General features: G+C 46.5%; 2 protein-coding genes across 14 annotated transcripts in view; one reads left to right on the top strand and one right to left on the bottom strand.

Annotated features, from left to right (window-relative positions):
- The window catches only part of MTUS1 (microtubule associated scaffold protein 1), a 105,303-nt gene extending 98,843 nt beyond the window's left edge, over nucleotides 1-6,460 (top strand). For 11 of the 13 annotated variants that reach the window (XM_056803408.1, XM_056803402.1, XM_056803403.1 and 8 more), the window contains 3 exons: nucleotides 946-1,062; nucleotides 4,080-4,177; nucleotides 4,476-6,460. In XM_056803408.1, coding sequence (XP_056659386.1) covers nucleotides 946-1,062; nucleotides 4,080-4,177; nucleotides 4,476-4,707 — 447 coding nt within the window. In that variant the 3' untranslated portion in view covers nucleotides 4,708-6,460. The remainder of the gene's footprint in view (nucleotides 1-945; nucleotides 1,063-4,079; nucleotides 4,178-4,475) is intronic. The other 2 variants (XM_056803409.1, XM_056803407.1) reach the window with 1 other exon arrangement.
- Nucleotides 6,461-7,803: 1,343 nt separating this feature from the next.
- The window catches only part of PDGFRL (platelet derived growth factor receptor like), a 54,377-nt gene continuing 38,056 nt past the window's right edge, over nucleotides 7,804-24,124 (bottom strand). The window contains exons 3-6 of the mRNA XM_007495615.3: nucleotides 16,184-16,335; nucleotides 10,445-10,735; nucleotides 9,142-9,281; nucleotides 7,804-8,463 (exon numbers count right to left, since the gene is read on the bottom strand). Of these exons, the coding sequence (XP_007495677.1) occupies nucleotides 8,275-8,463; nucleotides 9,142-9,281; nucleotides 10,445-10,735; nucleotides 16,184-16,335 (772 nt within the window). The 3' untranslated portion in view covers nucleotides 7,804-8,274. The remainder of the gene's footprint in view (nucleotides 8,464-9,141; nucleotides 9,282-10,444; nucleotides 10,736-16,183; nucleotides 16,336-24,124) is intronic.

The raw sequence follows: 24,124 nt of genomic DNA, 5'->3' as shown, positions 1-24,124 counted from the left end.
CTATGTGAGGCTTGGGGAGGCAGCTGGAATAGAGGCAGTGTGACTTAATGGAAAGGCTGCTGGACTAGATGTCCAAAGAGAGCTGCATTCAAACCCTGACTCCCCATTTAGAGCTGACCACATGACCTTGGGCAAGTCACCTCACCTCACCTCTGTAGACTGAGAAAGCAGAGCTGGAGCGAAGCTCAGGAGGTCTAGTCCACTCCCTTATTTTCTGGAGACACTGAGGATCAGAGAGGAAAGGTGACCTGCCTATAGTGTTGAAGATAGTAAGTGGCCAAGGCAGGATTTGAATGGAGGTTCTTGCACTCTTGCCAGCTGTCTGCTTTTCTTCCTCCTCCCTCAGTATTGAATCACTACTGTGTCTGGCTGTCCAGCCTCCGAGCCACCCAGCAGCCCCCCGGCTCTCTTCTCCGTTACTCATGTCTCCAAGGACTCTGGAGGCTCTGCTGCGGCTTGGACCAGTTGGAGAGCGGATTGTTTTCCTGGGACTGACTCTTTGGGGTGCAGGGAAGATGGGGGGCTCCTGCTGCTTCCTCTTGGCCATGTGCAGGCTTTTGCAAGGCAGCTTCACAGTGCTGCTTCCATGGCCTCTGGGGCCTCCCCTGCCCCAGCTCCAGGGCTGACCCCAGTTGAGCCAGGAGGCCATTGTGGGTCAAGCGAGGAGCTGAGGCTCGAGAGAGCAGGTCGGGCAAGGCCAGGGTGGCGAGTGGCGGCCCGAGCGGTCGAGAGGCGCCCTGGAGAGAGCTAGGCTAGGCGTGGCCTCTTCACAGGCCCCACGACTGGGGGCAGTTGTTTCGCCCAAGCTGCTCCTCCGTTTCCGGGGCTGTAGACTTCTGGGTAATACTCGGGGGGTCTCCTCACCCCACACACCCTGTAGATGAGTGGAGGGAACTGGGCCGGGGTGCCGCCGTCTTTGGATGGTGACCAAACCTTGTCCTGCAGAAGAACCCGCAGGTCATGTATCTGGAGCGGGAGTTGGAGAGCCTCAAGGCCGTGCTGGAGATTAAGAATGAGAAGCTCCACCAGCAGGACGTCAAACTGCTCCAGATGGAGAAGCTGGTGAGCTCCCTCCCCAGGGCACTAGAATCCAGGCTCAGGACTGCCGCGCTCCAGGGGCTGGCGTGGGCGAGGGAGCCCGGGGGGTTGGCATGGCCAAGTCATCCCCTTCTCTAAGTGGGGGCGGAGGGGCTGGAGCCGGCCGCAAGTCGCCTGGCCCAGGTGCTTTCCAGAGGTGAGCAGAGGCCTCTGGAACAGGCTCCCTGAGGAGTCTGGCCCTCAAAGCAGGCCCTTAGCCAGGGGCAAAGTACAAGGGGGTGGGGGCTGGCCTAGGGGGCAGAGGGAGGGCACCAGCTGACGTGGGCCTCGCCTGGCTGTGCTTGGCTCCAGCTGGCACAGGCTGGTGTCTTGGCCGCCCAAGTCATGGGAAGGCTGGTTCAGATTGGAGCGGGGCCCCCAGCAAGGACGGGATCTCCTGGGGCTGATCTCCCCCTTCTGGGAGCAGAGCTTGGAGCCATCACCAGGAGTCCGCGAGCCCTAGAAAGTCAGCTCCCATCTCCTCCTCGTGCTGGGCCTCTCGCAATGGGCTCTCAGGCCCGGCCACTGTTCCCTGCCTCCCGGGGAAGCTCATTCACTCACGGACTAGGCCTTCTCCTCTTGGGAAAGGGTCTGCAGCCACACGTGTAAAGCAGTTGGCAGCGAGCCGAGTGCCTCCTTCCTAAGGCATCTGGGGGCACAAGGAAGCTTGGAGGAGAGCCAGGCCAGGCCTGCCTCTTGCTGGGGGCTCCCTCACATTTGGTGGAAGGAAATGGGAGTTAGGGGGAAGCCCAGGGCCCGGGCTGCGGGGACTTGGACCCTCCTGCCCCTCGGGGTATCCTTGCTTCTCTTCTGCTATCCAGATCTTTGAAAAGGAGCCAAATGGAATCCAAATTGCAGTGGGGGGACATTGCTCTTTTTAGACTGGCAAAGGATGGGGCAGTTCTAAATTGTGGAAGTCGTTTCAGTTAGAACAGAAAAAAGAGTGAAAAACAAACTTGTTCTCATGGGATGTCATTGGCATTAGTACTTGGCAGTGACACGCAGGTCCAGGACAGCCTTTGCGTTATGATCCCTTGTTGAATTAGGGACTCAATATTCGGTCTTAGCTTCTTTACTCAAAGGATATTGGGGAACGCAAGGAACTGGTCCTGCCTCAAATTTTGACCATGAATTAGGCCTTTTGGTATACCTTCCCATTACCTCCAGAATTGCACCTCTTGCCTCTACTAACATCTCGTAAACTCCCTCTTCAGATGTATCTAACTTCAAATCCTCTGGCCAGGATTGCAATAACGAATCTGTTCTAGTCTCCTGAATAAATTTGGTTCTTCCTCTCTTAGTCAAGACCTCCTTCATCAGTAGGGCAAAATCATGGAAGTCTGGATGGTACAAATCAATTGCCCTATGCATCTCCTTAATCACTCTATTAGGTTCATCATTAAAAAGTGGTGTTCTCTTCCTGATGGACTCAAGGTCTTCTGCGGAAAATCTCTTATGTATTTTCACTTTATGGACTTCATTTTGTTTTACCACTGGCATATCTCTAAGTGGGCACAAAGAAATTATCCCTGCTTCTTCCTCTTTATCTAGTCTATTTAAGTTTTTCCCATTATTGTTTACTCTGTTGGTATTCTGTGCAAAGCCTTGAATCATATTCAGGTTTATTAAGTGCTCGAGGGTATCAAGTTGGAATTTCATTTGCATAACCATCATCTTCATGTCATCCCTTCTAACCAGGTCACCAGATATTTTAGACGCTTAACACATAGGCACACAGAGGCACGAGACTTATAGACCACACAGGCACAGATTACAGCCAGGGGTACATAAGCCATAATGTCACCTAGCTTAACATCCATTAGGGGTTTCAGACAATCCATAGCAAACATATAATGACAATAATTAGGGAACATTACAAATACAAAATATGGTACATACAGAAAATAATTGAAGAACAGAAACAGTATATTGTAAACATGTCTACAGGCATGCCAGCTTCCATTGTAAGATTATTGCTACAATGTATATTGTACATAAACTAAAGACAACACAAATAAATTTCAAACAATTAAAACAGTTTTTTTTTCCTCTTAAGATGGCTGCCCCAAGATGGCTGCCAGGGTCTGTGGTGCAGCTTCAGTAACCCCTTCAGGAAGTCAACCCTCAGACTTCTATGTAATCCCCTAAGCTCCTAGCTAGCTAAATACACAGAGAAACATACAATCATACAAGAAATAAATACAATATACAGATTCTTAATTCTGGCTGGCTCGCCAAACTGTTAGGCTAGAATTTTGGATAAGGGAAACACAAAAGGAAAAAACATATAAAAATCTACTTTATTGTTTTGGAAGGGAAAGGAATAAGGGCTTAGGGATTTACTTATGCTAATTTTAAAAACTGACTATGCTAACTAGGTTACTAAAGTAAAAGAACTTAAGAAAATAGCCCAAATATCACAGCAGGGGTCCAAAACCAGTTAGAGCCAGTATCTGTTGTTGTTAGATGTCCAAGCAAGTCCTGAATGTCCAAGTGAGACTGAATGCTGCCAGTAACTAGATACATGTTCAACACAAGGAAATCCTCTTCAGACCTTCCTCTTGACTTCCTCAGGAGACCAGAAGAAGAATCCTTTGGGGCAAGATAGAATCTTCCCAGATCCTGACACTCAGGCTCCCATGTGACCCTTGGTCACATGCCACTGTCAATCATAGGTTTGCACTTTAAAGTTTTTGCAGTTTTGCAAATTGCAAACCTTTCCATCCTTTATCACACAAATCCTCCATTCTTTGTGGACAAGGCTAGGGAGGAGAGTGGGAGAGAGACTAGAGTGGGCTGCCCCAGGTGGTGGCCCCTCCTCAGTTATCTGAAAGAACATTCTTGGGCTAGGACAGGTTTGGCCAAATGGGAACAGAGGCTCTTTCGGCTCTGTTTTCATACCCCTGGCCAATATTGCTCTGGGTATTTGGCTACCCAGGCCAAACTCTGGCAAGGCTGGTCTTTGGCTAAGGAGCTCTGATCAGAGGCTACCTTATGCCTAGGTGGATAGCAACACTGCCCTGGTAGACAAGTTGAAGAGGGTCCAGCAGGAGAAGGAGGACCTGCAAGCCCGAATGGACAAGCACATGGCCATCTCCAGGTGAGACACTTCCAACCCTGCCCTCAGAGCCTCCCTGGGTATTCCCTTGGCCCACTGAGGGAGGGAGAGCAATGGAGGAGTCTGTATCAATCAGCCTAGGGTTCTAGGTCTCCTCTCCCTCTCCTTCTCCTTCCCTTCCCCTCCCCTCTCTCTTGTGCCTTTTCTTTCCTTCCCTCTCCGCCTCCTCTCTTCCTCCCCTCCCCTTTGGCTCTACTAGGGCTCTGTCAGAGCCCCCACCGTGTTAGCCTTCCCTCTGGATTCCTGACCCATGTCTTCTCCCTCCCCCCCACCTCCCCAGGCAACTCTCCAGTGAGCAGGTGGTGTTGCAGGAGTCCCTGGAAAAGGAGTCCAAGGTCAACAAGAGGTTGTCTATGGAGAACGAGGAGCTGCTGTGGAAGCTCCACAACGGGGACCTGTGCAGCTCCAAGAAGTCACCCCCATCCGTGGCATCAGCAGCGGTGGGGGTGCTGCCTCTCTCTTCCCCAAGGAACTCAGCATCCTTCCCCAGCCCCACAGGCTCCCCCAGATGACCCCTCCGCAGCATGGGCACACAGCTGCTTGAGCGCTCTCCGGCTGCCCAAGGAAGACTTAGGCCAGCGAGGGGGGGAGGGAGGGCACCGGGAGGGCACTCAGGTGGCCAGCTTGGCCCTCCAGCCCACGGACTCAGGGGTGCCTGGCTTCAGGGAGGGCCGTTACTGCACAGAGCACTTGGCGAGCCAGACCAGTCTTGCTTGCTGCCTTTCTCTCCCCCATCAGGGGAGAACCAGCTCAGGGGCCTCTTCACTAGGGTAGAACTTTCCTCAGGTTCCTGGCACAGACCTTTCTTTGCCTTTGGGCCACGGAGGTGTGGCAATGGGGTGGCACTAGAGGGGACTCAGAGCAGGGGGCGGGGAGGGGCTGGGAACTAACTGGTGGCTGCTTCTGGGGAGGAGGAAGACCTCGCTGCCTTCTGGGAGGGATGGGGACCCGGCCCTTCAAATTGGAAGCCCAGTTCAGGGGTTTTCAATGGCTCCCACCTCCGAGATAACACAAGCCACCGACTTCTGGTTCCTGTTCTTAGCTGTAGGGGGCGGCTCTCTACAGCATATCCCTGAATCCCTCTTTTGGGTCCTGGGACGGAAGAAGGGCAGGGATCCTCCTTTGAACTTGCTCTGGGGAGTCACTCCTAGATAGGAGCTGCCTCTTCCCCCTCTCCCCTCTCCTCCAAAGCCCTGCTGGAAGACTTCTACCTTTTTTTCTGTGAGAGGAAGGTGAGGGATGGACTCGCCCACAACCAACCCATTTTCTGGGCACTAAAGCTATTTCCAAAAGAAAGAAGCCAACCAAGGCCAGAATCTGACCACATGAACTATTGAAGAACCCAGCAGCAGATCATCTGGGGGCTTGGCAAAGTATAATCACTGACTAGTGAAGCTTGAGAGGAATTCTGGGGAGAGGGCAGAGGTGCAGAAACCATAGTGTTGTACTCCCAGTTACAGCTTTCTGACTTCCAAAAGAAACATTCCCCAGACCCCCCTCCCCCCAGCCACTGCCTCCATCCCTGGTGACCTCGGAGGCAGGAAGTGTGGGGTTGTAGCACTCTTTGTCTTTGAATCATTGCCACCAGTGAACCAGGAACCTCCAGGCAGCTGCCATGTGGACTTTGGACACTAGGGGGCGAGGCGCAGTTGAGGTGGCATGTTGATTTGTAACAAGTGCTTCTGTCTCATGTCTTTACTCTCCAATGCTCTGTTGTATGTGTAATCTCTTCTTTTTTAGGGAAAGCCAACTCCCTTTGGGCTCCCTTTGGGAACTGCTGGTGTGTCATGCTTCCCAGGACAGGGGAGGCTGCCAGGGAACTCAGGGGGCTTGGGACATAAATGTGTTCTACTCTAGAGAGATGGGAGATGGCAACAGAAGGGGAGGAGGAGAATAGCTCTTTGAAGATGCTTTCCCAGGCCCATATGGTGGGATGGTGCTGAGAAGAGGCAGGGGGCTAGCTGGGCAGAATCAGACTGAGACTCAGCCAGGGATGAGCCCCCCAGTCTCATAGCCCTTCCCACATCCATGTCTTCCACCTCTCTCAGCCCCCATCCCCTGGGATTTAGAGGCTCAGAACCCCCTATGCTGGTATTCTGGATGCAGCCCTGAAAGGTGGCCCTCCCCAGGGGCCAGAATTGGACCTTCTCAGCCAGCTGGTCCTTTTGGAGGTTCCATTTATTTGAATTGGGGGGGCTGGGACTCAGGAAGAAACTGATGTGTTTTAAATTGTGTTAAAATAATAAATAAAAATTTTACTTCACATTCTTGCTGCTAGCCAGTCATCTATGGTTTTGTACAAATAAGCCACAGAAAGGAAGTCTTACATGGCTGAAGTCTGAATTTGGATCTGGGGAGGGGGGGGGTGTTAGATAAGTAACAGCTCTTGGGGGCTGGTCCCTGAGACTCCTTCCAGCTCCAGAGCCATGAGCATAGGCTCATGTGCCATTGGATGAGGGACTTCTTACGCCTGCTTTCTCCCCTATGGAAACAGGCCTTGGAGAACCTGGTGAGCCTTTTAGAGACTGAGTGCCCAAACGACATGACACGCCCATGTGAGCTGCCCCCTTACTCCAGCCAGGAGAGGGAAGAAGTGCTCCCATTGGGCCGCTGGGCAGAGAGGCGGGGAATGGGAGAAGTGTCCTTAGGCATGGTGGAGAGGGGGAGGGGAGCAGCCCCCTCCGACATGTTTTGGCACACGCGCCACAGGTTCATCAACACAGGATTAGACGGTTCCAGCTCGAGCGCCTGGAGCCTCTCATGGACCACTTTTTTGTCCATGGAGGTCAGGAAAGATCACTGGCTTTAGGAACAGAACCTGGGTTCCAATCCCACCTCTGATGCTCTTGCCTATGTGACTTTGGGTAAATCTTTGCTTGCTCGGCTCTACTTATGGAATGAAGCCAAGGGGGTTGGTTTAGATGACTTCTGAGGGCCCTACCAGCTTCAAGGCCCTTTGAGCTGTGATGCTACACCAATATGGAGGCAAATGCTCACCTGCTTTTCCCTAAAGGAGCCCCAGTGGTGCAATCTCCAGAGACCCCTGGGCTCCGGGACCTGCTCAGACAGTGACCGACTGGTTGGCTTAGGGGTAAGCCTCTCCTGGCTTGCTTCCTCCTCTGTATAATGGGTATGGGCTGCATTTGAAGAAGTGCTTTCCCTGGGAGGACTTGTGCCAAGCTCTCCTGGGCTGTTGTGGGGCAGTCCGGGTGCAGAGATGTGGCCCCCTCCCACACAAGTACACCCATAGGTCTGCCTAGCTGGGCCCCTGGACTGCCTGGCTCAAGACAGCCACCTTCTTGTGAGGCCACAGCTTCCTGGTACAGAGTGGGTCCTGCCAGCTGCTTGTCCTGCTGGGGGAGGCTCGAGGAGGAGGGCGACGAGGGGAAGCCTGGCTTCAGATCCCCGTGTGGCCACCGCCGGCAGCTCCCGTGACCCTGGGCTAGTCCTCCCCCTGGTCCTGACCACGACGGCTCCTTTCCACCCCACATGGAGGGCCCTGGGGTCACTCAGGCCAGTCAGAAAGCGGGCCGTGAGCCCCTTCCTCAGCATGGCCACAAGAGGCGTGTTGGCCACTGTGTGGGGACCCCCCTGCAAAGCCCACACCATTTACACAAACTGCTTTATTTAGGGGTTACACTGCTCAAACAGGACACATGGATCCATGTGTGGGTACACAGTGTGCACACATGTATGTGTGCTGGGCTTTGCATCCATACATCCAGGTGTGTTCCTTTGGGACCAAGCACATACATGGAAGTGGGCCCCTCAAACCGCGGGAATGGGGGGAACCCCCTGTTCCTGTACCCAGTGGTTTCTGGTCTGGCTGGGGCCTTTGTCTGAGACCTACATGTGGCGCAGCAGCCTTTGGCTAAGCACAGATCCTAAGAAGCTGGCAGAGCGGAGACAACCCTGCCTCGGTTTCCCCATCTGTACAATGGGGTCATCCTAGCACCTCGCTCCCAGGACGGTGGTGAGGCTCAAAGGAGACACTATTTGTAAAGCACCCTCTCAAGGTTAGCCGTTCACTTCTCACATTCCCTCTGCAAGCCCAGGCCTGGCATGAGAGACTCATGGGCTCAGGAGAGCTGCACGGTGGTGGCCACAGTGGTCTGCCCCCGTGCATTCTGGGCCGTGCACATGTAGTAGCCGGCGTCAACAGTCCTGAAGTCCTGGAGCACGAGGGCACTTTGGGACAGTCGAGTTGTGTGTCCGAGGCCTCTGCTCAGCAGCCTCCACGTATCCTGGATCGTCACGAGTCTTCCGTCCTGTTCCACAAAAGAGCGCGCACAGGGGTGTGAGACAGCCGCCAAAGGGGCCAGGAGCCCTGGGGAGCACCGAGGGCCTGGCACGGCTCTGAGAGCTCCTCCCTCCATGGAACTGGGGCAGGGCCACCTCCTCGGGGGCTTCTGCCTGCCTGACTTCCCCTAGACCCTCTGCTGCTGTTCCCCCTCTTTCAGGAAGGGGTGGCTGCAGCTTGGTGGCCAGCCCTCTGCCAGCCAGGCCCTCAGAGCTGAGCTGCACCCCCTTACCCTCGTAGAGCACGCTGACCCGCAGGGGCCATGTTTCCCAAAGCTCTCTGCTCCAGCTGGCCCAGCCTGCGAGAGCTCAGATGCACCCACGTGCTAGGGGAGGCGCCAGAAACCTTCAGCAAGTGCTGCCTTGTGAACAAATGGCCCCGAGTGAATGTGCCGCTGGGCAGCCAGGAAGAGCTCTCAGGCTCATCTGTACTTGGGGGCATGAGCTGCCCTGCAGCCTGGGTCTGGGCCCCCAGGGGCCCCCCAAGTGGCTCGCCCCTTCCTGTGGATAGCCTAGTGCTGCATGGGAGCTGCCATTAGGCTGAGCTCTTGGGGATCAGGGATTGTCTTTGAGCCATCTTGTGCCCTATATTGGCACACCAAGCTTGTTCTCTGACTGCCTCGGTGGGCACTTTGGTGCTTGCTTACCTTCTGCCCTGGGTAGATCCAGCGGAATTCTACCTCCACATCCGGCTCCCCCAGGACAGTGCAGAAGACGGTGACGTCAGCCCCGCCATTCACTCTGTTGGAGGATGCCATGATGGTGGTGGACGGGGGGCCGCTGGGGACTGGCGGACACACAAGATTCAGTCAGGGACGTACTAGGAGCAGAGCAGAGCTCAACCCTCAGCCTTCTCAGCGGCCACTTCTGCCCTTGATTCCCAAGCAGGAGAAGGACTGCTCTACCCAGCCATTGCCTATTACAGGAACAGAACAGAGAGAAGCTCCCTAACCTGAGCTCACATACCAAGGAGGAAATGGAGGGCCCCAAACATGACACCACCAACATGACACACTGGAATAAGGAGCAAAGGCAGGATTTGAACTCGGGGTCTGAACACTGCTTCTCTTTTGCTGGTTTGCTTTGGACCCCTCCATTGGATCCAACTTAATACTGGCTTCATTGTCCTCTTCTGCAACAGGAAGGATTAGGAAGAGATGTCTCTCAGGCTCCCTTCAGCTCTTCTTCCAAGAATGCCACAGTGTTAGAAGGCACACCAGCTTCTTTTTCGGAGAGGCAGCCATACTGCCTGGCTACCAGGAATGCATGGGGTATGGACAATGAGGAGCTCAGGAAAGGACAGCTGGCCATTGATTGAGCTCAGAAAGCACATGGGCAAAGGCACAAGATAATCTTCAAAGCTAAGTCCAAATCTGAGAGTAAGGAAAGCGAGTGGACTCTCAGGTATTCAAGGATTAAGGTAGTGATCTTCCCATCACTGAAGGTGATCATATGTGACTAAGAAGTCGTAAAGGGCATTCCTCTTTGGATCTGGGTTAGACCTGATGCTTTCTTCTAACTCAGACACTCTGTGATTCTAAGGTTTCCCTTGCTTCTCAGCTTTTGCTCTGGAAAACTGGTCATCTCCAAGATCCCATTCCTTATAATAGTTCCTTGCTATTAATCGCCAAAACTTCCTTTCTCAGAAAAGTTCCCTACGTCTTCTCTGTCTCAATGTCACTTTCTATAAACTGGACAGAAAATCATGGAATCTCAGAGCCAGAAGGGGCCTGTAACCCACCTGTACCTGGCCAGAAATCTTCTCTCCAACATTCCAGATAAGTACAATGCAGCTTGCACTCAAAACACATTCAGAGATGGGAAGCTCACTACCTCCCAAAGCAGCCCATTTCACTCCTGGCTATAGGAGAATCCCCTTTTTCTAAACCCCTGCAGATATGGAATTGGGCAACCCTGACTCCCTGAATGGAGCATTAGCATGACTCTTACCTTCCACATAGAGCAGCTGGTACTTGATGGAAATCTGGGGGGCCCCATGGGCCTCCGCCCGGCAGTAGACCACCCCCTGATGGTCAGGTTGAGGGTGCAAGTAGACAAAGCCCCTCTTGAGGTCATAAGTAATGCTTCCATTGCTTTGGATCTCTTTGGCTGGGAACTCTCTGTGGAGGGTAACCTTGGCCGACGGGACGGTCACACGGCAAGGAACGATGGCTTCTCTGTCTGGGTTCAGGTAGACCACACCAAAGTAGCTAGGAGAAGGCACAAAGAGCTCGCCCTTCTCTGTAAAAAGATGCGTGTGCACCGTGGTTATTCAGGGTCACCCACCTGAGCCCCTCCAGCAAGAACAGTGTAATGGAAAGGGGAACCCAGAATGTTAGATCTGTAAGGAACAGAAACTATGTTCTCCTTTCCAGCTTCGCTTTGCTGGCAACTAGTGATATTCCTGCTTATTAAAGAGAAGACTGATAGTATTTTTAAAATTGTTTTTATGCATATTTCTTGGTTTCTACCACCTTTTCCATTTCCTAATGTATTTCCTCCTCCCTCTTCCATCCAGAGAGTTATAGCTTGTAATGAAGAATATTAAAGAAAAGGGAAAGTGGAGAAGCCAACACATCCACCAGGTTTGAGGGCAGATTTAGCATTCTGAATCCAAAGACCCTAAGCCTTGTGAAGAAGGGAGGAAGGGGAGGTGGAGGAAGAAGAGGAGGAGGAGGAGAAGGAGATATGCTTTCTCATCTCTCTGGTGGGATCAGATTTGGTCCCTAACCTCAGATTCTTTGTTATTATTACTGTTCTTTCTATTTACATTGGTGTCATTTTCATCTATATTGTTTCCCCATCTCTGCTTACTTCACATTATGTCAGGTCATTGTGCTCCCATGCTTCTCTGTGTTTCTCATAGTCACTCGTTCCTATAACCCAGTAACGTGTTATTACGTTCATGAACCACGGTTGTTTGGCTATTATCCAGTTGGTGGAACCTACTTTGTTTCTCTCTCTTTGTGCCTCCAAAAATATTTTTTGTGTGTGAATATTTAAGGGAATGTGGGAACCTTCTTCCCCCCTTGGGGAAATCTTCAGACCAAAGGGGATGGATATTTTAGTCACTTCCTTACCCAAAGACCTTACAGAATGGTTGGACCAATGCCCAGATCTGGGAACAGCGAGCCTGGCTCCCCTTAGCCCTTCCAGCACTGATTCTTTGTCATCTCCGACCTCAGAGGTGAAACCTTGAGGTTCTTTGAATCTGCATTTTTTTCTTAGTAGTAGTGATTTGGAGCAATCTTTTTTATTTTTAAGCCTTCCTTTGGGAATAAAGTCAAACTTATTTTAATAGCCTGCCAAAGCACATCTCTTGGAGCAAGCTGGAGGACGGATATGAAGTTTGGCTTTTAATTCCAATATGGTGGCCCCAATTTATGCATCTCTCCCTCCCTCCCTCTCTCCTTCCCTCCCTCCCTCCCTTCCTTCCTTCCTTCCTTCCTTCCTTCCTTCCTTCCTTCCTTCCTTCCTTCCTTCCTTCCTTTCTTAAACCCTTACCTTCCATCTTAGAATCAATGCTATGTATTGGTTCCAAGGCAGAAGAGTGGTAAGGGCTAGACAATGGGGGTTAAGTGACTTGCCAGGGGCACACATCTAGGAAGTGTCTGAGGCCAGATCTGAATCCAGGACATCCCATCTCTGGGCCTGGCTCTCAAAACACTAAGACACCTAACTGCCCCCTGTCCATCTCTTTCACAAGCTGTCTGATCATCCTTTTGCTGAAGAGTTGATTTGGTTTTGAGAGGATCCATATATCATTGGAAATTTAAACTGTGATTTCTTCTGGTTTGGTAGAATGTGGCATAGGCATTTGGAGAGCTAAGTATCCTCTCATGCTGGAGGAGACAGGGTGTAGAGGAGGGTATCAAGGAAGCTGGAGCATTTCACTGGAGGAGTAGCATAGGAGGCATGATCACAGTTTTGAATGACTAGAAGACACAGTAGGCTGGCCATGTGTTCAAAATGGCAGAAAGGCCTAGAGTAAATTGGGTACCACTAACTCTGAGTTGGAGGTGTATAATTATCCTAAAATCCAGGGTTTGAAATCTTTTTGAAGAATTTTAGGAAAAGAAACTCACCAACACCTTGAATCAAGAAAGCAATTCTTTTGAAGAGGGTGCTATGGGGATGCCTACAGAAACCACACACTGCATCTAGAGATCCAGAGTGAACTTTGGGATGTGGCGAATTGACCTGAGGGGGGTTGAACATATCATTTATTCTAAAGTAAATTCTTATGTCAAAGGGGAATGCCCACTAATAGACTTTTTGTCAATGTGTCTATTAATCATTATATCTGTTTTCTTTCCCTCTTGTCCCCTGGTTTTGTAATTAATTTCCTCTTAGAAAGTGAAATGCTTTATGTACCTCTAGTGGGAGAATCTTTAGAGGTATAGGTTGGTTATTTGAAATGTTTCACTGGGGAGACTAGGCATGTTAATTTCTCAAGACCCTCAATTGGGGGAGATTTCAACATGCTCATCTCCCAATAGAATCACAGGGGGGATTGTGAGAAGGGAATTTGTGTTTTGATTTAATTAGCGACCTTTGATGTAATCAGTCAGAAACATGAAGACCCTTTACCTTTGATTATAAGTACAAACACACCCTCAGAGACAGGAAATTGATCCTACAAGCACTGCCCCCCCACCCTGGGTGGTGCCTGGAAAATTGAGGGACTGTTATTGGTTCCTGAGAGGCAATGTGGGAGAGCTAGTGGGTGAGGAAAACTGCTTCTAAGTGGAGACCCAGCAGAATGTGGGAGAGGACTGAGATTCAGATTCAGACACAGACTCTGGCTTGAGACAGACTCTGATGTTGGTGACTTTTGTTGAAGATAGATTCTAGAGTATTAGGCTAGGCAATTCTCTACCCCCTTTCTATATTTCTTTCTTTTTACTATATCTCCATTTTAATTAAATTAAATTGTTAAAGCTACTAACAGCCTCATAAGTTTAATTTTCAATTGGCGACCACTCTTTCAACTATTACAGAGGGGACCTCTGAAGCATCAAGTTTGAACCATACCAGACAAGTGCTGATGCAGCCTCTGCTTGGAGATACCTCATGATGAGGAACTCACTCCATCTCAAGGCAATCCATCCACTTTGGAATTGTCCTCATTGTTTGTAAAGTTTTCATTCCATCAAAGTCAAATTTGCCTTTGCAATTTCACCTCATTGGTCCTTATTCTGTTCTCTGGGAACAATCTGCTATCTCTTTCACATGGGAGTCCTGCTAACACTTGAAATACTCATGCTCTTCCCCAACCCACCTCACCTCCTCTTCTTCTGACACCAAGTTGTTGTTTGTTTTTCATTTGGAAGAATGACCTGATGGGGTGATGCCATGTGCACTGAAGTGAGGCAGGGTTGTGCAAAGTCATCAGCCCAACTCTCTCTCCTGGTCTTGTCTAGGGGCAAGACAAGAGTCAAGAGGGCTGGCAATGGCCCACAGTGACTCTGGTCTCCTCAATATCTGACCAAGCTCTAAGTGCTCCACAGTTTCTGCTTCATCAGCCTTTATGGCCATTGGAACAACTTGTTCTCATCCACCCACTCTGCTAGGGAAGGCATCCTTCTAAGTCACCAATGGGTCTGAGGCCTACTGGTTGCCCTCAAGCTGGGTCAGCCCATGTCTCAAGATGGTTTTACTGGCAGTTAATGCTATGCACGCCATAACTTCTTGGAGCCACAGTGTTCAAGCAGGACCAGCAGTTCTGGTATGAGGGCTTGCTGAACCCTTTCCAGACCGCTCATCCAGGCCCACCTGGCACTCAGTTCTTGCCTGTGACATCCCGCTGTCATATGCCCTTGAGGAGGTTGTGCTGGGGTCCTAGTGTGTGAAGAGAGGATGAGGCAGAGATCTTTGGGCTACCGGGCTTGCCTAAGCAGTGCAACGGGCAGCAGTGACTTCATTTCAAGATACTCCAGTCACGGCCCAGCAGGGCACTGACAGCTGGAGTCAGACACACACTCCCACACCCCAACTGGTGGTGCTATCATACAGAGAAGTCAGAGGCCCTGAGTTTTAATCCTGACTCTCGCATTTACTGGCTGTGTGACCTCCCCCAGGGTCAGCCTGGGCTTCCAGCTTTTTTCACCTTTCCACTAGAGTTTTCTCTGGGTGGATGGGATGCTTTCTGTAAATGGCTGCCCTCCTCCAACCCTTCCATCACACTAGGACAAAGCAGGACAACTGCTGCCAGTCTCATTTTATAAAAGGGCAAATGAGGCTCACTGGCCGTGACTTCCCTGGCCAAAGAACACCTAAAGAGGGGGAGCTGTATTTGATCCTTGGGCCTGTGACTGCGACTGGCACTCTACCTATTATGGCATGTTGTTGAGCAGCAATCGCTTTAAGAAGCATGCAGGATGGAGAGCCAGGCCAGGACACAGGAAGTCCTGGGTTCAAATTTGACCGCAGACATCTCCTAGCTCTATGACCCTGGGCAAGTCATTTAACTCTCATTGCCTAGCCCTTGCTGCTCTTCTGCCTTGGAACCAATACTTGGTATCAATTCTTTTTTTTTTTTTTAACCCTTACCTTTCATCTTGGAGTCAGTACTGTGTATTGGCAATTTTTAAAAAATTTTAAAAGGGCACACAACAGCCCTACAAAGGAGGTGGTGTGGGCACTGTTATTACCTTTTTACAGATGGGAAAACTGAGGCTCAAAGGTATAAAGCAACTGGATTGAGGAGCACCACGGGCTGAGGGCTTTATTATCTTTCTTTGCTCTTCTCTTTGGTCTGCGCTTCTTTTAGGTGAACACCAAGCAGCTGAGTGGATAGAGCACAGGTGTTGGAGTCAGAAAGGTCCAGTTCAAATCCTGCCTTGGCCACTTCCCAAGTCACTCATCCAGTGTCTGATGGAAGGAAGGGCTTCCTGACTCCAAGGCAGCACTTTATCTACTGGGACAGCTGGTGATGAGTGTGGGAAAGGAGGGAAGGAATCTGGGTGGCTCAGAGACAGCGACTGAGTCAGAACTGTGAGGAGGAAGCAGAGACAGAAGACTTAGTTTTCATTGGCCTCTACTACATACTGCTTGGACAGTGAAGAAAAAGGGATGAAAGTCAGAAGCAAGGGGGGAGCAGCATTTATCTGGACATCAACCGAAGTTCAATCGTTGTCTCTCTGTCTCTGTCTCTCTCCATCTCTCTCTCTCCCCACGCTCAACACACAATTCTCTCAAAGAAGGTATTATCTCATGTGAGGAAGTGGGGTGCAGTGGAAGGAGCCAGAGGACTTGGATTTAAATCTGAACTTGACTATTTCCTTCTTTCCTCCCTCTGGGCCTCAGTTTCCTTATATGTAAAAGTAGGGGAGAGGGAGATCAGATGACCTCTATGCACTCTTCCTATTCTAAATCTATGCCCTTGGGAGTGATTGTATGACCTGAGGACCCTGCAAGGGCTGAAGCCCTGCCTTCTATCCCATCTGCTGGAAGAGTCCTTTGAGGTTAGCCCGTGTCCCCTGCCTGGGTCCTCTCCTCACTGGTGCAGAGCCCAAGCTCTCTGTTCCACTCATCCCCAGGAGCTGCAGCTGTGGTGCCCCACAACGTGGCCAGCCAGATTGGGCCTTGTTGCCCCAAGCCTATCTTTTAGGGTGAGCCTGGAAGAGCCGCTGTCCAGGAGGAGGGACCAGAGCAGACTTGGGGGGGGGGCTAGGACTCATGTCTTACCTGTAAAAAAGATGTAGGTGGCCCCTGTCTTGGTGTCGTCCTTCCTGCACACGTAGCCACTGCATACCTGGAGCCAGCAGCTGTACTCGCCAGTGTCTGCTGCCGTGGCATTCTCCAGGACAAGCTGCCCATACCGGTCATGTTGCTTCACACTGGTAATGGACCAGACATGAGGCAAGGTCAGACCTGGGTGGGTAGAGGGGCTTCTTGGCAGCTGCCCCTCCTCCATGGCTCACTGGGTGGGGCTGGGCTGCCTTCTCTGGTGACATCCTGCCGACCATTTAGGACTGGACAGTATGTCCAGGAAAGAGGAAGAGGAAGGAAAGGCTGGGTGGATAGAGGAGTGATAGCCAAGCCTGTGGACTGGTTTTCTTTTTTAGTGCTTAGGAAATAGGAGGTGGGAGAGTGATCTTTCCTTCAAGAAAATCATAAATTAAAAAAAAATTGTTTTTAAAGGAAGGAAATTCCCATGGGACATTTCTTTGTTAAGTGAAAGCTCTACCTATTTCCTTTGGCAAGAGCAACTTAACCTGCTCAAGATGGTGTCTGAGGATGCAGAAGGGATTTCTGGGTAGGAAAGACAGGCTCCAGGGCCTTTCATCCTTGGGCTTGTAACAGATTATATTTTGAGGATGTATTTGATGGTTACTAGATAACTAATGTATCAATTAGTTATCTTCTTTGTCTACTCTCCTCCCTACATGCCTCCTGTTTTCCTCCCTCTTCAGAAGCCTTTCAGCCTCCCCTTAGTAACAGAAAAGAAAGATATTGTGGAAGAGGTATGCATGCAAAAGACAGAAGCTGGAGATGGATCAGCTGTCAGTCAAATAAAGATTCCATTTGGAATGTGACTGGGAAACAGTGGGAGGCAAGAGTCAACTGCTTGACTGGATTCAAGGCTTTTGGCTTGCTGGCTGACTGAAGGAAGAAGCTGGTTTTAACTCTGGGACTTGGGATAATCAAGTTGGAGGTGGCCCTGGCTGATTTGAAGGCAGAAGAAGAAGGACAACAGTCCATATATCTCTCTCTGACTGGCTCTGTTTCATGCTAGTGACTGAATTGCCATTTCTCTCAATATCCTCCCACCTAAGACTCACTGTAGAGAATAGGGATATCCCACCCCTCTTACCTCCATCCTCCACCCTTGTCCTGTCTTCCCCAAGTAAACCCCTTGTTTGACAAAGAAGATGAAGAACTATTTCATTGAAACCTCACAGCTCACACTGAGTGACTTCAGGGAGACTGAAGAAGGGGGGAGAGGAGGCTGAAAGGCTTCTGAAGAGGGAGGTACAAAAGGGAGGAGGTTAGGCAAAATGAAGATAACTACCTGATCCATTAGTTATCTAGTATCCATCAAATACACCCCAAAATATCATCTATTACAGATTGGCATCCCTAAATGACTGAACTTTACAATCCCTAAGAAAGAGGAGAAAAGAAAAAACGTTTAAACAAATTCTCTGTGGAGCTGTTGTACTTGCAGCCATTACTGGATTTGGGGTCTATAACATCCTCTATAGCAGAATGACCAACATGATTTTTGATTCTCTGGACTATATTGGCAACACCACCAGGTTCATACTCCAGTTGCCATTTCAGACTGAAACTATACTATGGCAGATTTTGACTCAAGTTTACATAATTTCTATGGCAGCTTTATAGACTAGGACCTATTTGAAGAACATCTATAGATTTGTAATTCCCCAAAAGACAGCACAGATAATGGTGGTAGATAATAACTTGGAAAATGTTATTATGAACTTATTTGAGGAATTTATCAAGGAAAAAGGGTTAGACCAGATTAAGGACAAGAACAATGGCCAGACAGATAGTGCACCCAAAGAAAAAGAAAGAAAGGCAAATAAAACAAAGGTTAATGCAAAAGGAAGTGACAGTGACAAGGACACTAAGTCTGATAGTGAACCAGAAAAAATTTTCCCACTAAAAGAGGTCACTAAATTATCAAGTTGTAAAATTGAGATTTGAACTCTGGACTTCAATCCCTACAAGCCCTTGCTCCACTTCCCCAAAATGCTTTGTAATCTCACGGAATTCTGAGGTGGGTGAGATCCAGAAGGTATTTAAGCTGATTTGCAAGGGCTTTTGAGGTCTCTCTCTTTTTTTTTTTGACTTCTGTTTTGGAGCAGATGTGGCTCTTTCCATAATGTAGGTGAGGTCTTGTCTAGACCTCCAGCCTAGGCACGTTTTCCTTATCCTGTATTTTCTTTAATCCTTAATCCTTAATAAACCTTTAAAAAATATAATACTCCTTGCAGAGAGAAACTAATTTCTACCTGCCTCAGTCTCCCCTAAATTTTAATCTTTACAAAGTAAAGCTGGTGTGTTACAATCTAAAGTGCATAGACAGTTTACATCCCAGGAACTTGATTCACTGAAGAAATGATTTCCAAAATTTATTGATCAGCCTTTTAAGATGCAGAAAGAACTGAAACGTGCTTTCAGGATCTTTCATCCAGACTTCCAAGATGTAGAATTTCTCTTGTCTGAACTGTTCAGTTCCCATGAGCATCACCAATTTATTGAGAAGACCAGGTCAGATAACAACCTGACTAGTTGGCCCACCGAGGAGCAAAGGGAAGACCTAGATTTTGCAAATCCCACAAGCATGACCTACTTAAGGAAATGTAGGGAAGATTTGCTTCAAGCTATTGAGCTCTGTTGCTCAAAGCCTAATGCATGGGCAAGATTTGATAAACTCATGCAAGATGAAGGGGAACATACAGCCACATTTATAGATCGTCTCTCTGAAATGGCTGAATCAATTATGGGTTTAGAGGCAAATAGTGAGGAATCTACTAATCACGTGAGAAGACAGTTTTTTGAAGGGATGCACACCTCACTTAAAGAACTTTTTAAAACATTACTTTCCAAAATATGATACTGTGAGTCTGATTGAATTGTGTGAAACTGCCAATTACCTCCATGATAATCATTCAGAACAACATAAACAAATGCAAGATTTAAAAGAAAAATTAGAGATAACAGAGAAAATTTTAAGAGAAAAGGAGATTGAGGAAATCAAGGAACTAAACACTGTTAGGACTTACAGAAAACCTACTTACAAACAAAAAACAGTGTAGAGAGAAACTAGATAATGCTTTTTCTGCCACAAGAGAGGACACTTGATAAAAGACTGTTTCCTGAAAAAGAAATATGAATTAAATGAAAATAAAACCACACAAGATAGATACAGAAAGCAAAATCCCACTTGCTGTTCTCATTGTAAGGTAAAATCCATGCAACAGGCAACTGATTTGCAGGAGATGCAACAGGTTATTAAATCAGGAGCCAAACCGAAATATTCTGACATGGTTAGGAAAGAATTATGAGACAGAAGTAATAGTGAAAAAGAGACTTCTAGAATTGATAGGAGAAAAAAAGAGAAGAAATAGTGAAAAAGAGATTGCTCGAATTAATAGGAACCATAAGAGCAATGGTGAAAATTCAATACAAGAAAGTGAATCTATGAGTGATAACTATTTCAATAACTCAAGAGAAAGGCAGGGACAAGTAAAAGAAATAGATGTAGAAGTTAAAGACATCAGGTCTCAAATAGCAACAGAGATAAGAAACTTAGAGAAAAGCTGTATAGTAACCACACAAAAGAAAAGTGCAAATCAAGTCAAAACATTCTTGGAGAATTTTTTTCAATGTAGAATGGGCACTGGGATTAAATTATGTAAAAGAAAAAGACACACAAAAACTCAAGCAGGAGTTAGTGAGAGATACAGAGAAACAAAATTTCAATTCCCTACAGGTTACTGTTGCTAGAGATGTAAATACTTTGAAATCATTCACAGAATTGCATGGCATCCCACCAACTCCAATTAATCCTTCCAATAGCTATATGGCACAGATATCCTTAGAAAAAACATCTAATTTGAATCCTGAAGCTGAAACTTTCCATCCAGCAATGACTGATTTAGATAATACAAAATTTACTGAAAATGAAGCTGACATTACATTTGAAAATAATAATCCTATTCAAAGTAAGGGAAGTGACATGACAGTTGAATTTGAAAAGTGGAATGTAATGGAAGTCTTAGTAACTGAAAGAACAATCAAGGACTCAAATAGCAGACATGAAGCCAACATTCTAAGTGGCAGAGGGGAATCTGGCCAAATAAACTTATGTGAGGTAAGCAATAGCTATAATTTAAATTCATGTTCCAATGTAGTAGAAGATATAGTACAACCCACCTCATATGAAGACTTCATAGGAAACGAGTTAAATCAAAAAGAGTTAACTGATCCAAACATATAGCTGGCAGAGGATAGCAAAGGAATGAACAGTGACTTAGTAACTATAAACACCTTAGCCACACACAGGCCAGAACCATATGTATGTAGTATTGTGGGAAAGAATGAAGGCACACATCCTAATGATGCAGGGGAACATGCAGATGTACTAAAATCATTCCCAGAAGAAAATAACATCATAGAGGGAAAGATTTCTATCTCTACACAGTCAAAAGAGAAGGAAAATGAACAAAACTTTTTAGCTGATGATAGAGTAGAATTTATAAATATTAACAACAACACAATATCTGCAAGAAGAAACTAACCCCATACCATCAAGTTTACCAATTCAAAATGAAAATTTAAAGCTTAGCTATGAGAAACAAGCAGAAACTGATTTGGGAAATATAAAAGCTGGTGATATAGGCTTAGATCAAGACACAAAGCCAAAGTTAACAACATTTGATACAAGTTTATATGACACTGAATATAATCCAATGAATAACATAATGATTGGATTCAGTGAGTCAGATTCAGATACAGAATCAGAAGAAATACCAGAGGGTGTAATAATAATGGACCAAGATGATTTAGAAGAGATGCCATTCCAATTTTATAAGCTTTATGAAGAGGTAGATGAAGAAGGGGATGTGTGGGACACAAGTGAGAAAATTGAATACCTGAAACCAGTACAATCAAAGTCTCATCAAGATTATGATGATGAGATGTTCTTTGGGCACAGAACAAGTTGTATACCATTAGAGGAACTTTATGCAGAGAAGTTGAATTACATGGCTTGTACAGATACAGATTTTGAATGGGAAGGAGGATATCAAGGAACATATTAAAGAACTGGAGGAGGAGAGATAGATATACAACTTCATATCTATTCTCTAACTTCAAAAACATGACAAATACTATTCATGTGTGAGAGTGAAACCAAGATTAGTTGGAGTTCCATAGGGTAACATACTACACAAAACCTTGTGAGAATGAAGACTAGTCTTAGGTAGAAAAGAAAATATTCTGGCAAAAGAACAACCAAGTAATTCAACAACAACAAGAACACTCCTAAGCTTGTAGCAGAAAACTCCAACTTCATAACTATGACAGACACAAACACTTAGAATGCTATGGAAGCATAGATTTACACTGGATGAATTTGTTATCAAAGACTTTAACATCAAGTTATAGTTGAGAACTGAAACAGGTTATCCATATCTCTCAACTTTCACCCTAAACAATCTCTACTGGGGGAAGGAAGAGAGGGAGGGCATACCATGAAGATATTACCTCATAGTTTCAGATACCTCACAAGAAACAACAATGTGACCATGTCATCAATGAAGATACATACAAATGACATCTGATTAAAAAAAAAAGCCCTAGTCATGAGAAGCAACACGAATAGCCCTAGAAGAAATCAACAATAAATAACAGTCCCTATGGAAAACAAAGGACAGCACACATGAGAGTATGTATCAACAGAGAGTACAGACAAGAGAGCATTGCACATGTTAAAAGGATAACAGGAAAGCACCCCTGAAGTATATAACACAGTTCCAGAAAGAAATACAGTCAGTAGCACAAAAAAATATGCATTTAAAAAGATTAGCAGCCATAGAAAAATCTACATATTCTATTCAAACTCTCTGCCAACCATAGTAACAGAAAAGAAAGAAACAATGTTATCTCATATGAATACATAACTCCATGACCAAACGAAATACATTATACCCAAATTCTATCTCCAAGACATAGCTAAAAGACAACATACAATAAATCTCTTTGTGAAAATTTCAAACATCAAAAAGATAAGAAAAAACTAATATTCATATTCTTAACAAAATTTGAAGAACCAATGTACTATATTATACTATTATGTTTACACCCACCCATGAAGATGTACATATGTAATGCTTACTTCCACACATGAAGAATAACTGATGAATTCTGACAAGCATTCATGAAGAATTCATAGCTCACTTCCATGCACAATGAAAATTTTAATCTTACATACATGCACATGTAAAAACCTTACACACATGCATGTTCCTGATTGTTCCAGTATGTTCCTGATTGTTCCAGTTTGTTCCTGAATTGAAGAACACAGGACTACAGACAAAAGTGACAGCAGACAAGAATGGTATGCTGACAAGATGACAAAGGACACACAGAGTTTCTACAATCAACATCAAAGGACAAGGAAGGACTTTAAAAGTTTGGACTTGTGATCATGAGGTTATGTAAGAATGCGACATACATGTTAACATCACATATATGCATACACATGTTACATAGAAACATAACGTAAGAAGATATGGAATGGGTAAGTATACAACATAGTTGCAAAACACAAAAGTTACACTGATATATAAATTTCTGTGGAAAATTCAAACAGACAAACACATTTCTTTGAGTTTGCACAGAAATTAAGAACAATGTATATGGATGTACATATGTAAATCTACATAAATACAACCTATGTACACATGTAAATACTAATGTACTAACAAACTAACTATATTAGAATAATTTATTAATGTTCTAATAACTAAACTATAGAGACAGTTTAGAAAAATTTGTTCAAAGTCTTAGGGAAGTAGGGACAGACAAACTACTTAAGTATAGAAGTTAGATTACATTATGATTGTAGGTTAGCAATTGTTAGTAATAGAAAATTTTACTTGGTTGAATTTATGGACATTGGGAGATAAGACAGTTACATATTCAAAATGCTGTCGAAATTGTTGGAATTGTTTAAAATTATTATATGAGTTATTATGTCAAAACCATTTCATGTAAATGCCTATTACCTAAACCATTTTTCCTATACCCAAACTTAGCATAGAACTAGTTAAACAGAATAGCTAAGATAAGTTTAGGATTTCTTATTTTGGGAGGTTAAAGGAATATTTAAGATAGTACAAGGTTAAGAATTAGATAGCTAGATATATAACTAAAAGGTAAGTAAAAATAAAAAATGCAGGGTGCATTTTTTTAAGACAAAAAGAAAGATATTGTGGAAGAGGTATGCATGCAAAGGACAGAAGCTGGAGATGGATCAACTGTCAGTCAAATGAAGATTCCATTTGGAATGTGTCTGGGAAACAGTGGGAGGCAAGAACCAAATGCTTGACTGGATTCAAGGCTTTTGGCTTGCTGGCTGAGGTGAAGGAAGAAGCTAGTTTTATCTCTGGGACTTGGGATAATCAAGCTGGAGGTGACCTGGCTGATTTGAAGGCAGAAGAAGAAGGACAACAGTCCATATATCTCTCTCTGACTGGCTCTGTTTCATGCTAGTGACTGAATTGCCATTTCTCTCAAAATCCTTCAACTGAAGACTCACTTTAGAGAATAGGGATATCCCACCCTTCTAACCTCCATCCTCTACCCTTTTCCTGTCTTCCCCAAATAAACCCCTTGTTTGACAAAGAAGATGAAGAACTATTTCATTGAAACCTCACAGCTCACACTGAGTGACTTCAAGGAGACTGAAGAAGGGGGGAGAGGAGGTTGAAAGGCTTCTGAAGAGGGAGGTACAAAAGGGAGGAGGTTAGGCAAAATGAAGATAACTATCTGATCCATTAGTCATCTAGTATCAATTAAATATACACCTTCAAAATATCATCTATTACAGGCTCCACCACTGGCCAAGACCCCATCTCTTTTCTGCCTTCC

This window comes from Monodelphis domestica, chromosome 6 (genome assembly GCF_027887165.1).
Source record: "Monodelphis domestica isolate mMonDom1 chromosome 6, mMonDom1.pri, whole genome shotgun sequence".
NCBI lineage: Eukaryota > Metazoa > Chordata > Mammalia > Didelphimorphia > Didelphidae > Monodelphis > Monodelphis domestica.
The sequence above is the reverse complement of the archived record's forward strand: the minus strand, read 5'-3'. Positions and strand labels throughout refer to the sequence as shown.